The 22,715-nt window shown below is 41.9% G+C and overlaps 1 protein-coding gene across 1 annotated transcript in view; it reads left to right on the top strand.

Annotated features, from left to right (window-relative positions):
- Positions 1–16,895, top strand: part of DOCK11 (dedicator of cytokinesis 11) — a gene marked incomplete at its 5' end in the record, with an annotated part of 62,618 nt that extends 45,723 nt beyond the window's left edge. Inside the window, 13 exons of the mRNA XM_009077516.1 lie at positions 894–1,076; positions 1,716–1,829; positions 3,451–3,666; positions 3,750–3,807; positions 5,501–5,607; positions 6,558–6,680; positions 7,584–7,697; positions 9,986–10,132; positions 11,158–11,368; positions 11,702–11,892; positions 12,534–12,634; positions 14,069–14,207; positions 16,756–16,895. Of these exons, the coding sequence (XP_009075764.1) occupies positions 894–1,076; positions 1,716–1,829; positions 3,451–3,666; positions 3,750–3,807; positions 5,501–5,607; positions 6,558–6,680; positions 7,584–7,697; positions 9,986–10,132; positions 11,158–11,368; positions 11,702–11,892; positions 12,534–12,634; positions 14,069–14,207; positions 16,756–16,878 (1,827 nt within the window). The remainder of the gene's footprint in view (positions 1–893; positions 1,077–1,715; positions 1,830–3,450; positions 3,667–3,749; positions 3,808–5,500; positions 5,608–6,557; positions 6,681–7,583; positions 7,698–9,985; positions 10,133–11,157; positions 11,369–11,701; positions 11,893–12,533; positions 12,635–14,068; positions 14,208–16,755) is intronic.
- Positions 16,896–22,715: the final 5,820 nt, after the last annotated feature.

Genomic DNA, 22,715 nt, shown 5'->3' with positions numbered 1-22,715 from the left:
TCCCCACTGGCACCACTCGTGACTGCAGCCAGACATGCACTAGCAGTCCCCAGCTCCAGTGAGCCCTGCATGGAGGCTGTTGCTCACCAAGTCAGAGCACCACTGCAGCCTTCCAGCTTCCCAGGCACAGCCGAGCTCACCCCCACAGCTGTGCTCAGAAGCAGGGCTTGGTGAGGGGACAGACCTGCCACCAGGGTGCTGGTCTTCCCCTTCTGCTTCTCATCACCCTGCTGCAGGTCTCTGAGCCCCACTGCTGACCAAGGGAGCTCACACTGTGGCTTGGGTTGTTCCTGCTGTTCCCTGGAGTTAGCTCTGCCTGGGGGTCCAGGGCAGGTCACTGTATTTTAGGCTCTCGATCTCTTGTTTGCATTCCTAAGGGTGCATAGATGTGATTTTAGGCTTTTGGGGGGGGTCATTTTACAAATAGCTGCATGAGTGTCAGAGATCATGTTTTCCAGTGAGGTCAGGCTCCTGAGAGGGCTCTGGTGGATTTCCTGATGTCTTAGATGACAGCCTTTGGTGGGAATGTCCATGGGACCTCCCTGCCCCACTGCAGGTGTTTATGGCTTTTGTAAGAACATAAAACTTCTGTCTGTTCAGTTGGGTGAGAATTTGCCAATAAACCCAAATATTGTTGGAAGAGGAATTAGATGAACGTATGCAAGCACATCCCCAAAAAGCATGACAGCGAAGTTCACATTCCTCTAGGAAACATGGTTAGAAATAGACGCCAAATTAATTCCCAGAAGTACTTTCAGGCTCAGAATTCTGGCAGTTTGACTGAGGCTATCCAGGCTAGAGCTTAATATGTTGTCCCATAACCCCTGCCCATCTGAGCCCTGTGGGTGCCATTTAGTGGTGTATTTTCTAATACTTGCATGTCTCTTGTGAAGTTTCCCTCAGCGTTTTTCAAGGGAAGGGTGAACATGTGTGCTGCCCTCTGCTATGAGATCCTGAAGTGTTGCACTTCCAAGGTGTCCTCTACAAGGAATGAAGCCTCTGCTCTTCTGTATCTCCTGATGAGAAACAATTTTGAGTTCACCAAAAGGAGAACATTTCTGAGAACACATCTTCAGGTCAGTGACTGCAGAAAAGCTAGAGAGCAGGACGCCTCAGATTTAATGAACAGATATAGCAATATAACTGTCACCTCATATCTCCAGAGGATCTTGCTGTGGTTACGTGGAGAAAAATCCTTTTGCTTTTCAGGCTTTGTCTAATTCTTTCCAGTGACTGGCCCAGGGCCCTTTGGGTACAATACACTGCCATCAAGTACTCTAAGCTGTTGAGTTTTTGGAATCTCAGACACAAAATACATCCCTGCCCCAGAGGCTGGCTGGGATAGGGTGGAAGGGACAGCAAGAAGAGCTGCCTTTGAGGCAGGCGAAAGGATTTCCCTGGAGCTGTTTTTACAGCATTGATGGTTTTTGAAGTAAATTTAGATACCTAGTGGGACAAACAGATACCCTCTGGGTTGTAATGATTCATGGAAGAAGGTGGCTAACATACAAATAGGGATTGTTAGTTCTGTCCAGCAATGCAGTTTGGTCCTCTGAGGCAGAATTTGTTCTTGGGAGATGTGACAGCTAAGACACAACACCAGCTCTTGCTTGCTTTGTGGGAAAGAAGTGATGTTTTCCTATGAGCATTAACTGTGACAATAAAACTCTTTTGTTAGGGCTCATTTAAATAAAGCCCCCACCTTGTCCCAACAGATTATAATTGCAGTGAGCCAGTTAATAGCAGATGTGGCACTCAGCGGTGGGACAAGATTTCAGGACTCGTTGCTCATCATTAACAACTTTGCAAACAGTGACAGGCCTATGAAGGTGAGTTGGAGATGTTGCATCCCATCATGTGCTATCAACCATTAATGTAAGGCTGGAGATGGACTCTGGGAAGGAAAGCATTTTTAAGGGTAAGCATAATGATTGGAACTGTGATTTATAGGCTCGTAGTGAGCTGTGCTTGCTCAGTAAACAAGTATTATGCCAACAGGAGTAGGACCAGCTGCTTAGGCAGGTCATGCTCCATCCGTGAGGCCTCACACCAACGGGAGGGAGCTTGGCAATTTGGGTTATGCTTTGCAGTGTGCAATTTGTAAGGGCATCCAAAGAGCTTTCCAGGAACTTCCAGCTCTGAAAGAAATGACAAGGGAGGGTCTGGTATTTCTGCTGCCTGAAGGTAATAATTAGCAGGAATTAATTCTAATTAATTGAGTGTCATTAATGTTAAGAAAGTACTCTTTCATGGAGATTAATGGTTGTGTTTCTTTGGAAAATAATTGGCTGTCTTTGTGCTAGAATTAGTAGTTTGTACCCAACACATTGAGCAATGTATCATTGCGGCAGCTTGCTCCACTGCACACAGTGTAGCTGCCAAGGTAGGATAGAGGGAAATGAGAAGTGTTTTTACAGTTGTGTGATTATCCTATGACCTAAAGGCAGAATGGGAACCTCCATTAGGTGTTTAATTATGATCTAGCAAATGTATAGTTAGGATACATCTGGCAAAAACCTCAGTTCTTTTCTATACACAGATGTAGGGTTTCACTGAGCCATACTTTGCTGCTCGTAATTTACATCGTGAGATGATCATTATATCCAGTTTATGTATTTGTGTAAGTGCAAGAGTACAAGATAATTTTCAGCACACTGGAGAAAATGCCATGCACAGCCACAGTGACAGCTAGGCAGCAGGAGCCCGAGGAGAAGGAATGTAAACTAGGCTCATCATGGAGGAGAGAAAGCTGAGAGGGAACCTAACTGTTGCTTTCCACTACTGAAAGGCAAGTTACAGAGACAAGGAGGTCAGACATTTCTCAGAGGTGTGGAGTGCAGGACAAGAGGCAATGTGTGCAAGTTGCTACAAGGGCAATTCCAACTTTACTTAAAGAAAAAAATTATTTCCTAAGAACATTGTGCAGCCCTGTCCTTGGAGGTTATACAACTTGGCCAGACAAGCCTGTGTTTCTTTATTACATTCCTGTGGTGGGAAGCTCTACAAATGCCTTTGGTGATTTAGGAATTGAAGAGTGACCACATCAGAGCCTAACAAGCCAGATGTTGAATGACATGAAAAGTTCTTGAGGCATGGCTTGTGGTCCCATCCAGGGACATTTGCATGCATGGAGCACTTGTGTTGCTCTCATGCCAGTTCCTCAGGATGCCAGAGTACCAGCCTCACTGTAGCATGGGAGCAGCCAACCTGACATCCTGCACATTACCTGGAGAGATGGGCCTTGTGCATGCCACGACTGAAATGCCTATAATTGCATAGGAAACAGTGTACACTGTATGCAGTGAGAGTTAGTAGGGGAAAGTTAGTCTTATCTCCTGTGTTCTCAGCGTTTTCAGATTGGCAGTAGGTGGAGTGTTGGCTGAAAGGGTAGCGATGGTCTTTCCTTGGCAAAGCCTGTATTTGCTTCTAATTAGATTTGTTCTGTGTTAGGCAACTGCTTTTCCTTCCGAAGTCAAAGATTTGACAAAGAGAATCCGCACAGTGCTTATGGCTACAGCTCAAATGAAAGAACATGAAAAGGATCCAGAAATGTTGATAGATCTACAGTACAGTTTAGCCAAGTCTTATGCAAGTACCCCAGAGCTCCGGAAAACGTGGCTGGACAGCATGGCAAAGATACATGTAAAAAACGGAGACTTTTCAGAGGTAATGCACATAATTAAGAGCATGGTGCACAACAAGACAGATTTACAGATGACATTTTAATATTTTCCTTTTGTACTTTGCAGGCAGCCATGTGCTATGTTCACGTAGCAGCCCTCGTTGCAGAATTTCTGCACAGGAAAAGTAAGTATCTGCTGTTTGGGAGGCACAGGAGAAATGATGCAGTGATGGGTTTGTGGATGTTGGAATCTTTTTGAAGACTAGTCTCTCTCAATTTGTTAAATTATTTTAGAAACAAAAACAATGCAGTGGATAAAGCTAGATGATGATGAGTATCTTTAAAGAAAGGAATCCAGTTATTCATACTCAGATATTTACTAGGCTGACCAGATCAGCTTTGTCAGTTGTGATGGCATGGTGCTGAGTGAAATAAGAACTGACACATCATGTCTCAGTTTAAATGTTCAGTTGTATTTTACATTAGGAAATGTGCCCCCAGGGGAAGCCCGGGTTAAAAACTGACTGTCAATATGTTCATCAGAAGTATTAATATAGGCAGTACAGAAAAGTATAGAATAAAGCAGTCAAAATTCAGTCAAAAAATGAGACTTATAGCCTAAGTATATGCATATGTAAAGAACAATCAGAAAAGGAGAGTGGTGTGGTTTAGAGCAAAACAGGAAGGAAGGACAGACTCATGCAGTCTCAAGCAGCACCACATTGCAGGGTTTCTTTTAAATATCTGTTCCACAGTTAATATATGGACACCATTTCTCATTTCCATGTAAGGGATTAATTGTTGAAGTAGACCCTTAACATTTCAGCAAGTTAAGGCTTCATAAAAGATGATTACATGCACTGCCTTGGCTGGAAAGGTCTTCAGTGCACTGCTTGGGAGGCTTGGAGTCCCTCCAAATTCAGTACTTGGTGTTGACTAAGTGGGAAAAATCAGGACTTGCTCTTCTGATGCATGTACACATTTCACATGGCTGCAGAGAGGAGGGTACTGAAAGCTGGCAATTCGTTATTTGTACCCCAGAGGCTGCTTACCACAACTGGTAGTAAAGGAGAACTAAACTGGAAGAGGAACAAATCCAAAGGAATATCAAATGAAGTTTGAACATAGAGATATCTCTGGCACTGGCACTCTTTACATATACATAGGCTGGGAAGGGTTCAGTAAAGGCTGAACTACTCAAAGTTTTGGGGTACATAACTGTGCTTCCTGCTAGGAGTGTGCAACGCTGTTTGCCTGCCACCATCTCTCCCGCAATAGCTGGATAGGGATAGAGTTAATTTCTTCCTTAGTAGCTGGTACAGTGCTCTGTTTTGGATTTAGTGTGATAATAACATTGATGCTCAGTAGTGCTTACCCTAAGTCAAAGACTTTTCAGTGTCTCATGCTGTGCCAGTGAGGAGCTGCACAGAAGCCTGGGAGGGAGAATAGCCAGGGCAGCTGACCTGAACTGGCCAAAGGATATTCCACACTTGGAATGTCATGCCCAATATATTAACTGGGGGGGGGGATCCCTGGAAGTGGGGCTGATTGCAGTCTGGGAATGGGTCTGGCATTAGTCAGTAGGTGATGAGTAACTGTATTGTGCATCACTTGCTTTTCTCGGTGCTTGTATCTCCCTCTATATATATATATTATTGTTATTATATTTTACTTTGTATCAGTTATTAAACTGTTCTTATCTCAACCCACGGGTTTTACTTTTTTACCCTTGATCCTCTTCCCCATCCCACCAGGGTTGGCTGGGGGCAGTGAATGAGAAGCTCAGTGTACTGAGTTGCCAGCTCAGGTTAAAACACAACAGCATGACACATTTGAGGTATGTTATTCCATTAATCCATTTGCTTTTGTCTGCTGCAGAACTCTTCCCCAGTGGATGCACTGCCTTCAGGAAAATCACTCCCAACATTGATGAAGAAGGTGCAATGAAAGAAGATGGTGGGATGATGGATGTGCATTACAGTGAGGTCAGGCCCTGTAGTATGGACTACAAGATATTTGATAGCTGATTAGGATTTAGTTTTAGACTTTGCTCATGTCAGTTCCAACAAGTTAGTTGTGCACTCACATCTGTAAGGAAGACTGTTCCCCAGCGATTTCCCAAGAGAAATCTGCACTGAAGGATTTTCTGTGTATGATTCAGACAGCTAAAACTGGTGTAAGTTCTTTGTTCCTGTGAAAGGCTTTTCTAGCACTGAGACTGAAAAAGCTGCACCACACCCTTTGCTTGCTGTGTTATGCAAATGCTAATTCTACCAGCGCAGGCCAGCACAGCAGAGCGTGATATTTCCAAGGAGAGACAAAATGCAAGTCAGTCTCTGCTGAGAGAGAGGTCAGCTTAGGTCTCCCTTGAGTTAGGGCTGTGCCACTGGGCACGATGTTAACAGAACAACACAGAAACAACAGCAGGGCACTGGGGACGTGGGTAGATCCACCCATGAGTCATGAAGTCTCACAATCCCTGTACAAGTACATCAGGTGGTCCACATGGCTGAGCAAGGTGGCCCTGCAGCCCAGCTGCTCATTCATCAAGGCTAGGCTTGAGCATCACACCCCACTGCTAGTGCACACATGTTCCTTGGGTAGATATATACCTCCACCTTCCAGTGCTGTCATCTCCATACTCTCCCAGAATTTTGGCATGCTCCTGGGCAGGTAGCTAAATAACCAAGATGCACTTGCTGGCTATTGTGCTATGATTTGCTACAAATGAATGAACTTTCAAAAAATAGCTTGTCCTTTTTCTTATTCTTTCTCCTCCCTAAAATTTAGAATGCCTTTGGAGAGGCCAGGAATGCACAGGATTTAAACTTAGGTAACTGTGGCTAGTTATCCTGGGACCTGATAAACTATCTGAAGTTTAAATGGTTTTATCTTCTGACTTTGACTGTGACCACCTATCTGCTTGCTGTCGTAGGAGGTCCTGGTGGAGCTGCTGGAGCAGTGTGTAGATGGCCTGTGGAAAGCAGAGCGTTATGAAACAATTTCTGAAGTTTCCAAACTGATCATCCCTATTTATGAAAAGCGGCGTGAGTTTGAGGTGGGTAATTTGAACTAGTTTGCATGTGGCAGGTAATTTTTTAGATTGCAAAGAAAAAATGAGGGGACTTTTTTTTTTTTTTTTAAAAAAAGTTATGAAATAATACATTGGTGTCAGTAAAGCACACACTGTGCGTCATACTGGTCTAAAGAAATTAGTGAAAGCAGCAGTCTGGAAGGTAATAATCAAAGCTAAAGACACAGAGGACTTGTGTTTAGTGAATAATTCCCACCTTCCTTCCCCTAAAATAAAACTGTCATATGGTCATCAAAGCTAGATTATTTTTGAAGCTTGAGGTTTTCAAGGGTTAAAAGCAGAGTGCGAACTGTTCAAAGAAAGGACTAAATCTGTAGGTAATTCAGTGGCAAGTGGAGAGGAAGGAAGGAAGCTGTTACCAGCCTTCTGCCTTGTTCCTTCCCAACACCTGCAACGACCTGTGTTTCGGTGAGGCCAGCATGAGGCTGCTGAATAGTGTTCCCCTTTCCCTCCCTCTCCCATGACCCCTTTCACATTAGGACAGCATCCAGCTGAAGCTCTAGGGTAAGCTTTGGTCTATTTTTCACATTGTAGAGCTGTTTTTAATCAAAAAAAGACTTCCTGGGCAAAATACTGCAAGCTGCTCTATCCATAAAGGCTCAGTCAGGGAACACACTGGGACAGTGCTCTTAGCCTTCTCTCCAAGGGTAGTGGCATTACTGCAGTCTGTGGTACCTTGCAGACCTGACACTAAGCATGCACTTAAGACAGGTTTTTCAAACAAAACCATATGAGTTCAACTCTTCAGGAATTCAAGTTTGAATTCTCCCAAGGATTGTGTTCAGATATCTCAGTAGCTTCCAGTGTTAGCTTAGAATATCCTGCTTGCAGCATCCTGCTTTAATGATGTCAAAATTTGTTTTCCAGAAACTTACTCAGCTGTACAGAACCCTCCATGGAGCATATGCTAAGATACTGGAAGTAATGCACACAAGGAAGAGGCTTCTTGGAACCTTTTTCAGAGTGGCCTTTTATGGACAAGTAAGTATATACACTGGCTCACCAGCTGCCCCTCACCAAGCATCCTGGCCCTAAAAGCTGCTGCTCTGTCGTCAGACCTTGAGCTGAAAAGCTTCTCTGGTGCACCCACCAGTGTGTCTACGTGAGTGTTTTGTTACTGCACACTTGAGGTGAGGGTTTATGTCTGTCTCCAGGAGCACTTGATTTATTATAAAGTTAATGATTTTGCTGGTAGGCTTTTCATAAAACAACTCAGCTGTTAGGAAATGGCTTAGTGGGTTCAGAAAACACTGGGGTTTTTCTTTGTAATTACAGTTATTATAAGTTAAACAAAACAGTGTATAACTGTAGTTATAAAGAGTAGTAGTAACAGACATTCTCTTGTACAGACAATTGCTGCTCCCTTTTAGACATTAGTAGAGTAAGTGGTTATGGGAGAGGCTGGAGGCAAAATACATAATCAGGGTTGGTTATACATGTGTAGAGATAGATAGATAGATAGTATTTCTGTTAGCTGAGGTAGCTGGAAAACTGAAGGAGATCTGGGGTTCAGAGTCCCAAAAAGAGGCATGATCTTATCATATCTGCTGAAGTCTTCTGATCCTGAAAGCAGTTGTGCATTTATTTTCTTTTCCTTCAGCTGTAGTAGTTTATCTAATAAACACACCTTGAATACTGTTTGCAGTTCTGGGCCACTCAGGTCAGGAAGGATATTGAGGTGCTGGAGCAGGTCCAGAGAAGAGCAATGAGGCTGGTGAAGGGACTCGAGCACAAGTGCCATGAGGAGAGGCTGAGGGAGCTGGGGGTGTTCAGCCTGGAGAAGAGGAGGCTCAGGGGAGACCTTATCACCCTCTGCAACTCCCTGAAAGGAGGTTTAGTCAGGTGGGGGTTGGTCTCTTCTCCCAGGCAACCAGCAGGAGGACAAGAGGGCACAGACTCAAGCTCTGCCAGGGGAGGTTTAGGTTGGATATTAGGAAGAGATTTTTTACAGAGAGAGTGATCAGACATTGGAATGTGCTGCCCAGGGAGGTGGTGGATTCACCATCCCTGGAGGTTTTCAGGATGAGACTGGATGTGGCACTTAGCGCCATGGTCTAGTAACCACGGTAGGGTTGGACTTGATGATCTTGGAGGTCTTTTCCAACCCAGTTGATTCTATGATTCTATGAAAGTTACCCTCATGTCCTTTCTGTCTCTGAACAACCTGCTTCTGCCTGTGGACCCATAACCATGGGGGAGGTGCAGGACCTGTCTTTAGTAAACATTATGCAAATTATATTAGCCTTGCCTTTCCTCATTCCTTCTTTTAGCAGAGATGATCAATACCCCTGAACCCTCCTGGGTGTTTACCTTTGAATGCCACTGTCATTACACACATGGCATATCAGAGCATTGACTTTTGCTGCAGCAAACATACATTTTACATTTGTCTTCATCTTATCTGCAACTTTGGATATGTAAAAGGAAAATCAGGTTAGCAATAGATAAAAGGAAACAACCGCTAGCTTCGTTTTCCAGCAGCTGTGGAAATAACTGAATCAGCCCCTAAAATTAAGCTGTGTAACTTCTCATCCTGGCAACCAATACTTGATCCAGTTTTGCACTTTAAAGCTTTGCTGGCTTTACGTGCCAGCCACACACAGTTTTAACACTGTCACAACATCTGACTGGAACAGCTCGCCAAACCGTGAAGCTTTTCATGCTGTTTCCATTATGGGGAGCACTGGTGATGCAAGTACAAGCTTTGATGTAATTTTGTCTCTATTTACAGTAAATACAGCAAGTTCCACTTCCCTGAATACAAGAGGAATCAAAGCAGAGGAAACTAATTTCTTTCTTTATTGCTTAAAGTCTCTTGCAGCCTACACAAATTCCTTAGTTTCAGGCTGTTCTTGTAGATTGTTTTGTCAGGGGTTCCTCAACTTATGTATCTTTCTGCTCCTTCTCTGTGCCTGGTTTATGTGGGTTTTTTCCCCCTGCTTTTTGCTTTCCAGCCTTCCAAAAGGTCACATGCTGGCTAAACTCATCTTCCACATTGTTTAGATTTCTCACTGGGCATACTCAAGCAATGACGTGTTGTGTTTGTCTTGGTCGAGGAATTTTAGGACATTTTTTTACACAATTTTTGAAGGAACCTATTAAACAGGCCAAGTTCAGTGAGACTTTATGCAATCCCTAGCCTTCTAAACGTTCTTGGCTTTCTGAAATGTTAGTAGAAACTTGCTTTCCAAGTAGCAAATCTAAGATAAAGCTTTCCAAATGAAGAAACACAGCTATTCCTCACTACTTTTTTCTGTGATTTATGCTAGACATTCTTTGAAGAAGAAGATGGGAAGGAATATGTTTATAAGGAACCCAAACTAACAGGCCTCTCGGAGATCTCCTTCAGACTTCTGAAACTTTATGGAGAAAAATTTGGGTCAGAGACTGTAAAGATTATCCAGGATTCTAACAAGGTAGAGTTGAACTGCGTGACCAAGCTAATGAAATGCTGTTAGCAGGGAACATCAGGGCTATGTGCACTGATGAGTATGACAAGAGCATTGATTGTGCTCTAACACTGGTCAGGGCTTGGAACTGTACTGCTCTAAGCACTGTGCAAATGGGGCACACAAGGGTGAACTTTGCTCTGTGGATTTGAAGAAGGAAGATGACAGAGCATCCCATACTTAGCCAGCAGGAAGAGAGGAGCAAACCCTCTCCTCCACCCTCTTACAAGCACCTTGCTCCCAGTTGCCCCTTCACATCCCTCGTGCTCCTGTGTGGACAAGCTGCACAGCTTGACAAGTTTTGGTGCTGCTCTGGCTCCCAGGTGGAAATAAATGAATTGGGAATTATGAATGGGCAATTGCAATCCCCATCTCACTGAGCCTTGTTTTGGGAGGTGTTAGAAGTCAGCACAGAGTAGCAGATGATTGGAAGCAGAGTTACTTCTTGTTGCTTTGATACTGCAAGTCTGAAAGAAAATCTTTTTGGGCCTTGCAGCCATAGCTGCTTCCTCTTCATATGGAATATTTATTTATGCTCCCTGTAAGAGCTGTTCACACCCTCGGGCTGCAACCACAAATTTATCTGGGTTACGAAAGACAGTGCTGGTGATCCCAAACTGGCTTTGTGCAAGGCTGCAGATTTGCCTGCCCTATCACAGCACTGTATGAGCACTAGCTCATGGTCTGGAAGCTACATGGTCATATTAGGACTAAGTAGCTCAGGCATGTGCTGTGTTCATGCATAAGGTGATGTGACTGCCTGTTGTAGGAGCAGCTTCTTTGGCACTAGATAAGGTATTTCTTGTGCCACACAGGTTGTCTAGTGGATGGTCTAGACATTGCAGCTGAGGTCAAAAGGAGCATTTGCTGTGTCATTTACCTGTGCACAGTGAGGCTAGGTCAGCAGGGAATTAATTTGAATCAGATCCCAGTAGATAAATTAGCCAATTATAACCTTTGCTCTTCGTATGAGTAATTCTCTTATTTTACAGGTCAACATTAAAGACCTTGATCCTAAATATGCCCATATTCAAGTGACTTACGTGAAGCCCTATTTTGAAGACAAAGAAATCTCTGAAAGAAAGACTGAATTTGAAAGAAATCATAACATCAATAGATTTGTATTTGAAACTCCTTACACTTTATCCGGAAAAAAACATGGCAGTGTGGAAGAACAGTGTAAGAAAAGGACCATTCTAACCAGTAAGTACAAACATCTGAGCGTGAGATAGTATCGCAAACTATTTTTAGACTCTTTTAGCTCATAAAAATATCCCAGGAGAGTCAGAAATTTTCTCAGCTACTTAATCAGAACTGTGAGACCGTATTTCTGGTTGGGAGGGGGAATTTACCTTGTGTTTTTATGTGCACAATTTTACAACTTAATAAATTATGCTAGTAAATTATAGCCTTGTTTGGGATTTCACATTCACTGAACAAATCCCTGAGGGATCTCCTTGTGTATGCTCTATGAAGAGTACTCCTATGTGTTGCATGACTTTTCAATCTGCACATTTCTTTTGCTGTTTCTGCTAGCTTTGAACTCCTTTCCATATGTAAAGAAGAGAATTCCAGTCAATTATGAACATCAGGTTAATTTAAAACCAATTGATGTGGCTACTGATGAAATAAAAGACAAGACAGCAGAGCTGCAGAAACTCTGCTCTGCTGGGGATGTTGACATGATCCAGCTGCAGCTCAAATTGCAAGGCTGTGTCTCCGTGCAGGTCAGTGTGTTAAATGCCTGTTCAAAGTTGTTTTTATATACACAGCTCAGGGTGAGCCACCTTATCATGATACAACACATTTACTTCCCATAAATCATTAACTACCTGGTTTGCAGCACTGCAGCCACCAGCCTGCCAGCACAGCTTCCCTCTGTGTTCAGTGCCACATTAGCAGCTGGCTCATGGTCATAAGCATTTTCTCCAGTGGTGTTTACAGTGTCAAGTCCAAGTGTAATTGCACATTAGTTGGCCATGAGTGTCTGCTGAAATAGACTTAACTGTACTGTAAGTATCAGGCACAAATAGCCTTTTTGTGAGCCTGACTTCTCAAGCTGGATGAATGACCTTAGTGCTCAGACCACACTGCTTTTCCAAGCAGAAACAAGAGGAAAGTATGAGGAAAGAAATTGCATCTCTCTTTTATCTCCGTTTATCTTTCGATTTAAAAAAAGTAGATGGAAAAACAAATACTTTCGAAACTTCAGGTGCTTCTGGTGACGTTAAGTAGTGCAGAGTTGATGGCATTCAAATAATATGCTAATGTTGGGTGGGTTTTAAAAAAAAATTCGATATTCCTTTCACAAGTGCCTTTAGGAACTCAGCAGAAGTTCTAGAATAAATGATTTCTTCTTTGGTTCTAGGTTAATGCTGGTCCCCTGGCCTATGCCAGGGCTTTCCTAAGTGATAGCCAGTCCAGCAAATATCCTGCTAAGAAGGTGAACGAGTTAAAAGAGATGTTCAGGTAGGATTTCTGATGTAATAAAAACTAGCCAGCTGGCTGTGCCTGCTTTGTTTATATTTTTTATCACCTCCAAAATAAGCAGATGCTGAATGCTTAGATCTGTTTTATAAAGATCCACGTTTCATGGGGTTCTGGATGCTCAGACATATGAAAAAAGCCAATGTAATGATATATGTCAAGAGTTCCCAAGCTCAGAGCTCTTCTCTCCATGGGGAGATTTGCTTGAATACCTGTGTCAACAGTTTGTGTGGGTATTTGAGATTTATCACATGAAGGAAATATGTTTGCAAACCAGAGATCTGAGAGTCCTGTCTTCAGGGATCATTCATATTGTACATTGTTTCCCAGTTTTCCCAAAGACATGTTTTACTAGATAATGATGAACTTGAAATATTTTAAAGCAAATCCTACCCCAGTTGATGGAAGACAATTTTTTCTTGTTTCCGTTGCTAATTTTTGAAGCTATGTGACTTGCACAGGTGTTTTTCTAACTTCTGTCCCTTAGGGTAAGTTTTACCTCCCACTTGAAAGTATCCCCCAAGATATAATTAGGCAACTCTTGCCTCACCTCAGGATGATGAATCTCTGCCACACTCTTTTCTAGACCTCTCAGTTGCAACCAGTTATCTACCAGTGCCTGTGTTTGTTCCTCAGTGCTGGTGACTCCCATTTTGCCCATCAGTCATTGTATGGAAGAAGCAGCATTTGGGCCAATCCAATTCTCCTTCTGTGTACTAAGTAACCTAGTAATAAGGGAGCGATCCCTGCGAACCTGCCGTGCATGGATACAGACCAAAGGAAAGGCAGTTTTGCTTTCCACCCTTGCAGTGCAGCCATCAGAAAAACGCAGTCTCCATTTCAGCTGTGATTTGTGTTTTCGGTGAGGTTTATAAAAACAGAAAATGTGCATGTTAAGTGAGTCAAAGAACGAACACCAGTAACCAAGAAACAGTATTACAGCTCCTCACGATCTAAACTTCCTTCTGGAGGTTAGCAGCCTGACCTCTGAAGCACACTGCTGTGGCACATACACCCAGCTCTGGCAAGCCCTGCACGAACAGTTTCTCCTCTGTGCCTGACCATGGCCCTCCCTCCGTTTTGTCACCCCACATGCAGCTGGTTGGGTGGATCCTGGACCTGCAAGCTGTGAGTGGTCCTGCAGGTCAGGGTGAAGGTGTGAAACCACCATGTTGCACTGCAAATGTGTGTCCATCCACTGAGCATCCAGGCTGGAAGGAGCTCCCGCAGAAAGCCACATACCTGTGTTGCAGCCCCTCCCTATTCCCAGATCCACCATGCCAGGGATGCAACTTGTCCCAAACATTGGAGAAACAGAGGGTGGGAAATAATGAGCTTTGCCTGTCTGTTTGGTTGCTTGCTTTGGTAGAAGACTGGGCTATTGTAATGTCCCAAATTCATTCCTTTCCTCCCCAGGAAGTTTATCCAAGCCTGTGGAATTGCTCTCGAGCTCAACGAGCGTCTCATTAAGGAAGATCAAGTGGAGTACCATGAGGGGTTAAAATCAAACTTTCGGGATATGGTGAAAGAGCTCTCTGACATCATCCATGAACAGGCACGTACTGAGCCCACAGAGGAAGTTCTCTGTGCTTCAAAACTAGCTAAGCTGAAAACTGACTGAGAACTAATAGAAAACTTGGTCACTCTCCATGTTACGTAGCTAAATATAAAAAGACGAGTGAGTGAACACAAAAATTAAGCAATAGACTTGGTGGATTCCTAAAACTGCCTTCAGTTGATTGAAAGGCTCAGCCTGGTGTTGGTGTTCAGTGTGCTTCAGGGTGGAGCCTTTGCTGACACATACCACTAGTTTTCTGGCTGCTGTGGTCATCAGGAATCCTATGACACATTTTGCATCATGTTTTCTACATTATAAGAGGTCACGAGTCAAAATTCTCTGGCAAAATTTCCATTTCCTCTGTTATATCCAGCTAAAGTTACTCCTTTTATTTTTTTAAAATATAATTGTTCCTTAAAGGATGTTTTCCTGCTATTTTTGCCTAATGCCAACACACCATGTATATGCACTGTTGAAATATTTGTGCTAATTTATCTGATGGATGTTTTGATATTTTCTTGGATCTTTCTAGAACACATTTGAATAGTAGCATCAGATAGGTGTGAGGTACAAAGTGCAGTTGCGCTTCTACCTAGTATCATGCTGTGAAATTAGATGCAAACTGGTTTTCTGAAGTAATTTCCACACCTCTGCTCTTTAATTCTGCCTCTAGCATGACAAAAGAAAGCTAAACTCGTTGTAGATTTATGTTATCAAGGATAAGAAAGGAATGGTACAGATCACATTGTCATTGCTAGAACGTGAAATTTAGAAGAATACTTTCAGGATCTCCCTGTTGCTCAATATACAGTCCATGTGGGACTATGAATGAATGTTTTAAGTCACTAAAAATACATAGGAAAATTCCACAGTAAGCTGAGCAGTTGTTCACACTAATGCAGAAACGCACAAGTGGCAAAATAGAACTGCTCCAGGCTGCTCTTTGAAAATTAGGTTTATTTGCAATAAAATAATGCTTATGGGAGTCAAAACAATCTTGTTATGGGAGAGTAGAATATAATTTCAAGGAAACAGTCTCATGGTGATGCTGAATTTTGTCGTAGGAGTATAAAGGCCAATTCGTTTGAGAACAACTGCTGCATCCTCCTGCTTTTGTTAGATTTCCCTTCTATTCTGCTCATGGCCACCATTTTTTGAGTGTGCAAACTACTCATTTTGCATGTTTGCCACAGTAATTTTTTTCCTTTACATTACCCACCCTGCATACTCCACTGCTGAACTTTGCTCAGAGACGCTCGTTCATAGGAGTTGCCACCTGCTTACTCTAGGCTGTTTGCCAGAAAACCTTTCCAGGGCATTTAATTTGCATGCAGCTGCTGGAACTTTTGTGGGTTCTGAATTCTGCAATAGTCAAATCAAAACCAAATCACCCAGTTCTGTATTGTCACAGTACAATAGTTAACATTCTCTTAGAACAAAGAAGCATTGTTAAAGCATATTCCCTGTTATCTCAATAGATCCACAAATCCACTGCTGCGTTGTCTTCGGTTAAGGGGCAAAACATGACTGAAATGTCCAAGTGAAGGGCTCCCAGGGAAGAATATGCTTTTACTTTCTTCTTGTATTAGCTCAAAAGGCAGCTGAAAAGACTGTGTTTGCCAACACTGTTCTTTAGGGTTGTACAACATTACCTACAACTGCTGTCCTGAACTTTGCATTGCCATCAAATGCCCTAAGTATCTAACAAATTAAACTGACTGGAATATGTTTTCCTCTTCTGCAACAGGACTCAGTTAAACATCCAACGTATAGTACATTAATACTTCAGAGTTCTCACTGCAAGTAACATACTCTTTTCTAAATATTGTCAGTGTCCCAGAGTGCCCTGTGTTTGAGATGGAATGGCAGATGAGTAACTCACCAGGTCAGCCCGTGACCTATCTACAGGGCTTCTAAGTCAGGGAAATGTAAAGACAAAAAAATTGATAAACTGCAGCTGAACAGGTCCAGGAAGCTTCAGAGACTGGGTATCCAGAAGCTATTTGTGATGGTCAATCGTCTCAGTTTCATCAGTGCAACTTCAGCCAAACTAACTTGTTGTCTGGTGAAGCACATGGTGAACAACAAGTACACAGCTCTAGCACTGCTCTGCCAGGCTGGTTAGGTCCTGTGCTGTCAGACCATCCATCAGGTTATAAAGTACAAAATCTTGCCACATGGCACAGAGGGAGTGAGTGTCTGCTGGATTTAGCTGCGTGTACTCCCCATGCTCACCCAAAAAACTATTAGCATTCTGTTACTGATAAGTCATAACAAAAAAATGCTGTAAAGAGAACTGTTTCCTTCCTATAATGCACAGTTGTAACTAAAAATGATCCAGCAATACCCAGAACAGTGACTATATTAATGCTACAAAAATGCTAAATCACTCTTCTTTCTCATTTCTTTGTTACGCTGCCTTTGCGAAACAGCTTTGAAGACAAGGTTGGATATCTCTTTCGCATACCTTTTTAAACAGCTTTATATAATGTATAATAATGAACTGAAACCTTTGCTGAATTTGTGATTATTTTGTTTTGTCTAGATCTACCATGAAGACACAATGCATTCACCGTGGATGCATGACTCTCTCCATGTCTTCTGTGCAATCAGTGGAACATCTGGTGATGGAAGTTACTGTTCACTCAGACCCACTGCTGAAATCTAAACATATCAGTCATATTTTACAGAGCTTTCTCAGGAATTCTTTGGAACTGTACGAAGGATGTCTAAAACCATCCACGACGAGCAAAAATTAAATCGTGTTTGTTGGTTTTTTCCCCCAGACTAGTTGCCATGCTTTCAAACAGGGTGCTTGCTTATTTTGCTGAGCAACATTGAAAGTGCCTGGACATTGTACCACTGTGCTTGTTTTCTACTTTTTTTTTTACGCTAAATGTAAAACAGGAGGTGGAAAGGCAGTTATCTAAATATGTATTGAATTGCTGAGCTATGAATTGAAATGATGACGTACTATGTAAAGTTGTACAATAGAATATAATAAAATGTAAAACTACTTTGTAAATAGAAGGAGCATAGAGTATATAGAAGTTTGCATTATATCATATTTGCTGCTAAAAGCTTTGCTGGACAGGGAACATGAAAGAGAAGTTGTAGTCACTAGTAAGAGACCTTCCTCTTCCAAAAAGTGACTCTGGGTTCAGACACTTCTGTTGCATTCAATGACAGTAAACTTGCCCTAGTCTGCAATAATTAAAACCTAAGTCAGAAATTATAATTTTCATGGTGCCTCTAAGCAGATAGTTCTAAAGTAATGTCCACAAAAGCTGAGCTTACTGGAGCTGATTTCAGTTTTGGGTAACTTTTCACAGCTGTGGGAGAGGATGGCTTGTACTTGCTGAAGACAACCTGAGAGATTTGTCATTTGATACGAGTTTTCCTGTTTACCAGTCATGGTCTCACACCAATATAAATTCTGAGGACACCTTAAATGGAGTTGATAATTGCAAAGTGCTTTAACACCTTTCAGAAACATGCTAATAATCTGAGAGATGTGGTTTAAGAAAAAAATGCAGCACATCAAAGCAATTCATACAGAATGGAGGGGAATTTTAACACTTAGACATGCATGTTCCCTCCTGATAAACAGATCTGTCTTCGGAAAGCTTGGGGGTTTTTTGTCTGGCAGGTGCTTGGAGAAAAAGCACTTTCCAGAATTCTTTTATGCCTCCTTCCCTTTCCCAAAGCTTTAGTACATTGTCTCTTTTGAGACGCTTCAGCTGCAGGAAGAAGAAGGTGATTAGGAATTCTTTTATCCAGCAACATTTTTAACATCCATGTTTTTCAAAATCTCACCAATTGTAAATATGATTCCAGTAGTTCATATGGGAAGGGGGGAATGGGGATGGGGTTAAGGATGTGTCAAAAAGCCATAATAAAAGGACTCTAGCTGGGCATTTAGCTTGGCTATAGTGTCTATAAAATGTTAAGCTTCTAATTTTTGTAACAAATATCATCTTCAGATAGTAACTTGGCCACATTTCGAAGTGTTGCATGCATGACTCTAAATACCTAGAATTGTCTTCTGAGAACATAATGCTGTGGTCCATAAATTCACCCGTTAGCTGTTGCAAGCAAAATGCAGACATGCCTATATAGCACACAACCACATTTCTGCTTGTATGTGTTTTTATGCCAGACAGGCTCTAAATTTAGCATAACAAAAAGAGGAAGAGAGACTAGTATATGTAAGTATGGTTAGTACCGTATTGATTGTCATCTTTCAACAAACAATATTTAAAGGCAGATAGTGAGAGTTTTCCAAGTTACTTTACTAAAACATGTTGAAGCTCTTTAATAGTGGATCCAATACAAGAGGTTTTTTTGGAGCTAGTTAACCTCTAAACATCAGTACTAAAGGCATATCTTGACTGTAGTTAGCAATAATCATCCAAAGCTCTTGCACTTGTAGCTCTTTTAAATACTGCAGATAACCTAACAGTTTTCCTGTGAAATTCTTACACGTTTTTTGAAATCTTCAGTGTTCCAAGATAACATTGTTGACTGAATTTTCACTTTCTGTCCCTTATTTTTATTGGAATTCCAGTGAAAGTCTTACTCATATCTTCAGATGTGTTTAATGGTCCCAAGATGAATATATTCTGAACTTCTCAAGCTGTTCTTGGTATTAAAATTGTAGTTTCGTTTCACTGGAAAGGTCGCTTGCTAATTCAGCCACAAGAGAAGTGTTTTAATATAAGTCCAGTTAGAATACATACAGTCACTGCATTTCAGAAGACACACTTAAATGCACTTTTAAAGACTTACAATAATGATCATGCCCTAAGGATTTGCCTTCTGTCCTGCAGGTAAATAATTTTTCCAGATTTTCGACATAAAAATCTCAAAGGAGAAAGATCTCCTTTTCAGATGGGTTATAAAAAGACTGGTAACAAAGCAGCTTGGTTTTCCTGTGTGTTCACCAATCTAGAAAGGATAGAGAGTGGTCATTAGATATTTTACCGTGTATCTGGACAATGATGCCAAGCAGATGATCACATTTTCTCTACCTATCTTTTTCCTATGTAATTGTCCCAGTTTAAACAAATCCTCCAGATTTATCTTTATTTTTCTGGCTAAGACAGCTTAATTCACAGATCTCTGTGGAGAGTGTACTATATTTGTGCCTATTTTATGTAGCTGGTACTCACATTGGGTACTTCCTAGTCACTACCTTTTGGGGAAGAATAGAAATGTCTATTGTCCATTAACATTTTTTATTTTCTTATACTGCCTAAGGAACAGCAGGAGTTTTTTGGTCTGGACAAATTAGTAGATCATATCTCTAATAACATCTTGGCCTGGATTCTTCCTGTATCTCAGTGTAGCTACATATACATATTTTTTATGTACACCACTAGTTTTGCTGCAAAGCTGCTGTATAACACATCAAGTCTTTGGAACAGATGCATTGGTAATTCTGTATAAAAGGAAAAGAATTAGGGTAAAGTATCTGTCCGTGAGGATTAAGAGCACTTGGCTACTCTCAGTGTCAGCATTGGTTTGGATAATGGTATGTGTTAGAGCCAGATTGTTTGCAAATAGGACATACAAAACTACAAAGGGTCTGCCAGCATTTTACATACAAGAACTTGCTTTTAGAGATTTGTAGATTAAGCAAAGTGTAAACATTTTCTGTCTGCTTTGATCTACTTCTTCTTTCTCTGCAAAGAGATTAGAAAGTATTGTTTTAAGAAAAGTAACTTCAGAGTTACATTTCTTGCTCCCCAAAAAAATAAATCTGGAAAAAAAGCCTTACTGCAGCAAAGGATATACTTCTTCATACTCCTTAGTGTTCTAAATCCTTCTGGTAACAGAAATTTTCATGAGACAGGCCAGCAACTGGAAAATCGTGGATGAGAGAATATTTGTACTGTGTAACATGTTTATTTTGTTCCAGGAGCCTTTTGAACATAAGCCACATGGTGTTTTGATATAGAATAAGACTTTACATACAAGTGACACCTGTCTCAAAGTAGATAAAATATGTTTGTTTTCCCTTTCTGTAGAGACAGAGTCCCATGGACTTCACAGCAGGTGCAGAATAACCCTATGATTTGAGTAGCTTGACTCAAAAGAATCTGGAGGAAAACACAAGTTTCATGGACTCAAAAGTCTCATACGAATGAAACCACATCTTACTCAATTTACCCACTTGAGAGTAATGTGTTGATTTGAAGTTCACTGAGCTGAATTCTTCTAATTAAACAAGGGTTTCTTACTGGGTTGAGGAACGTGGTGTACAGCTAATTATCATGCAACCACAGACTGTAGTACTTCATCCTTAAGTAATATGCTTGTGTCAAGCAATGGTGAACCAGTTGTGATATACACATAATATTTCAGCTATTCTGGATGTAATTGACTGTCTTCTCATGTAAATTTAACACCTGCTGCTACGTATTCATAACAGAAGTGTTTCTGTCATGCATGTTGTATATATGTGTTTAACCTGTTTAACCCCTGTGTGTGCCAAAGAACAGTACATCCCCTTTGCCTCAGTTGTTAGCTGATGTTCCTGGGACACTGAGTGATACCCAGTGCTGCTCCAGAGCTTTCTGAGACCAACAAGCCTATATTCCTCTTTTCACTATCTTTTTTTCTTGTCTAATGAATAATTCTGACAAGAAGTCAGGGCCAAACAACATCACAGTCAAGTTCAGAGAGTTTATTCCAGGTCAAAATAAAAGACTACAAAAACAGGAAAAATAAGTGTTGTGATAAATATGTTTTGTTTAGGACTTTTTTTTCTTCCTTACTGCACAGAACAGGATGAGTGATATGAAGTTGATAACAGTGTAAAATTCATGGGACTAAATCCCTAGTCCACTGAGCTATCACATGCTGCTTCTTAAGATTACTGTAATAGATCTTCAAATGCATCAGTACAGCAAATGAAATTGTGAACACTACATTATTCAGAACAAATAGGAGACATCGATTCAGAAATCCTAGAGGAGCACAAATGCCACACATCCAGTTTGGAGGATCCCTAAAACATGATTCATCAGGAAGCCTGAGACAGACATAGGCATGCATTCAAATTTATCAATGGAAACAAGGTGTGAATCACCAGTAAGGAAACTTCCCAGCAGATCACTCTACTTTCCTAAGGTATATCCAGTAAGTGTGATCAGGGTTTTGCTCTGTTTTGTACTTCCAGTTTTCAAACCCAGACTTTTGCTCTTTGGGGTTGTATTCATTGTCTTCAACTAGCTCAGCTTACATGGCCAATATACTAATGTATATACCCAGGTCAGGCCAGTTGTACCAGCTCTTACATGATGTAATGAAAGTCAGGTATAATTATTATTAACCTCACCAGCAAATAAAGAACTGCAGGGACTTCCAAGAGCAACTTACCAGAGAAGGACACAACTTTTGCACACGTATACGTGGTTCCATGTCTACCCAAAAGTGCCCTTCAAAGGAGGTGAGGTTTATTCTACATAATTTCTGATTTCTGGTGGTGCTTGAGCAGCAGTTCAGAGAGAGTTTGCAGAGTTCATGGCTATGGTGAACACATGTATGACAAAATTCTAGATGTCTAGATGTCCCCAGAGAATACTGAGGTCGAACAGGGAGAGGCCCCATGAGTCAGATGGGGCAGGGAGGGATTTCAGCTCACAGTTTTGGACTTTAGTGCCTCAGATTCAGCATGATTTGTCTGCTTTTTTGAACTGACCCCAGCCATATTCTGAAGAGCCTGTAATGATGTCGTTGATACCTAAAGTATTGACAGAAGCTGCTGCAAAATCAGAAATCAAAAAGGAGCAATCTCACCATCGATGTGGAGTGACTGAGGACTGACCCTTGTCCTCCCAAAAGAGACAATTCCCCACAGCCCTGTGCTGCTTATTACTGCTGTTGGACCTAGTAATCATGCAGTCACACCAAGCATCAGCACCATTTGTTAATCTGAGTTAGGGACTGTGTACAGGGAAAAATTGTTGTGTCGGGTTTTTTAAAACGTCGTCAGACTTGCTGCACAGCCCCACGATCACTCGCTTTGGTGGCATGGGTGGGAATGGCCGGAACACAGCCAAGGGCAGGTCAGCAACATCTGGGCAAGGTCCTACATCTGGGCCATGGCAATCCCAGGCACACCTACAGGTTGGGTGGGGAAGTAATTGAGACCAACAAGAAGGAGAAAGACTTGGGAGTGACAGTGGACGAGAAGCTCACCATGAGCTGCAGTGTGTGCTCACAGCCCAGAAAGCTAATCAAATTCTGGGCTGCATCAAAAGGACTGTGGGCAGCAGGTCAAAAGAGATGATTCTCCCCTACTATTCTGCTCTCGTGAGACCCCACCTGGAACACTGCTTGCAGTTCTGGTGCCCTCAGTGTAAGAAGGACATGGAACTGTCGAGCAAATCTAGAGGAGGCCATGAAGTTGATAAGAGGACTGGAGCATCTTCCCTATGAGGACAGGCTGAGGGAGTTGGGGCTGTTCAGCCTGGAGAAGAGAAGGTTGTGTGGAGACTT

Source organism: Acanthisitta chloris, unplaced genomic scaffold, assembly GCF_000695815.1.
Source record: "Acanthisitta chloris isolate BGI_N310 unplaced genomic scaffold, ASM69581v1 scaffold15466, whole genome shotgun sequence".
Lineage (NCBI taxonomy): Eukaryota > Metazoa > Chordata > Aves > Passeriformes > Acanthisittidae > Acanthisitta > Acanthisitta chloris.
The sequence above is the reverse complement of the archived record's forward strand: the minus strand, read 5'-3'. Positions and strand labels throughout refer to the sequence as shown.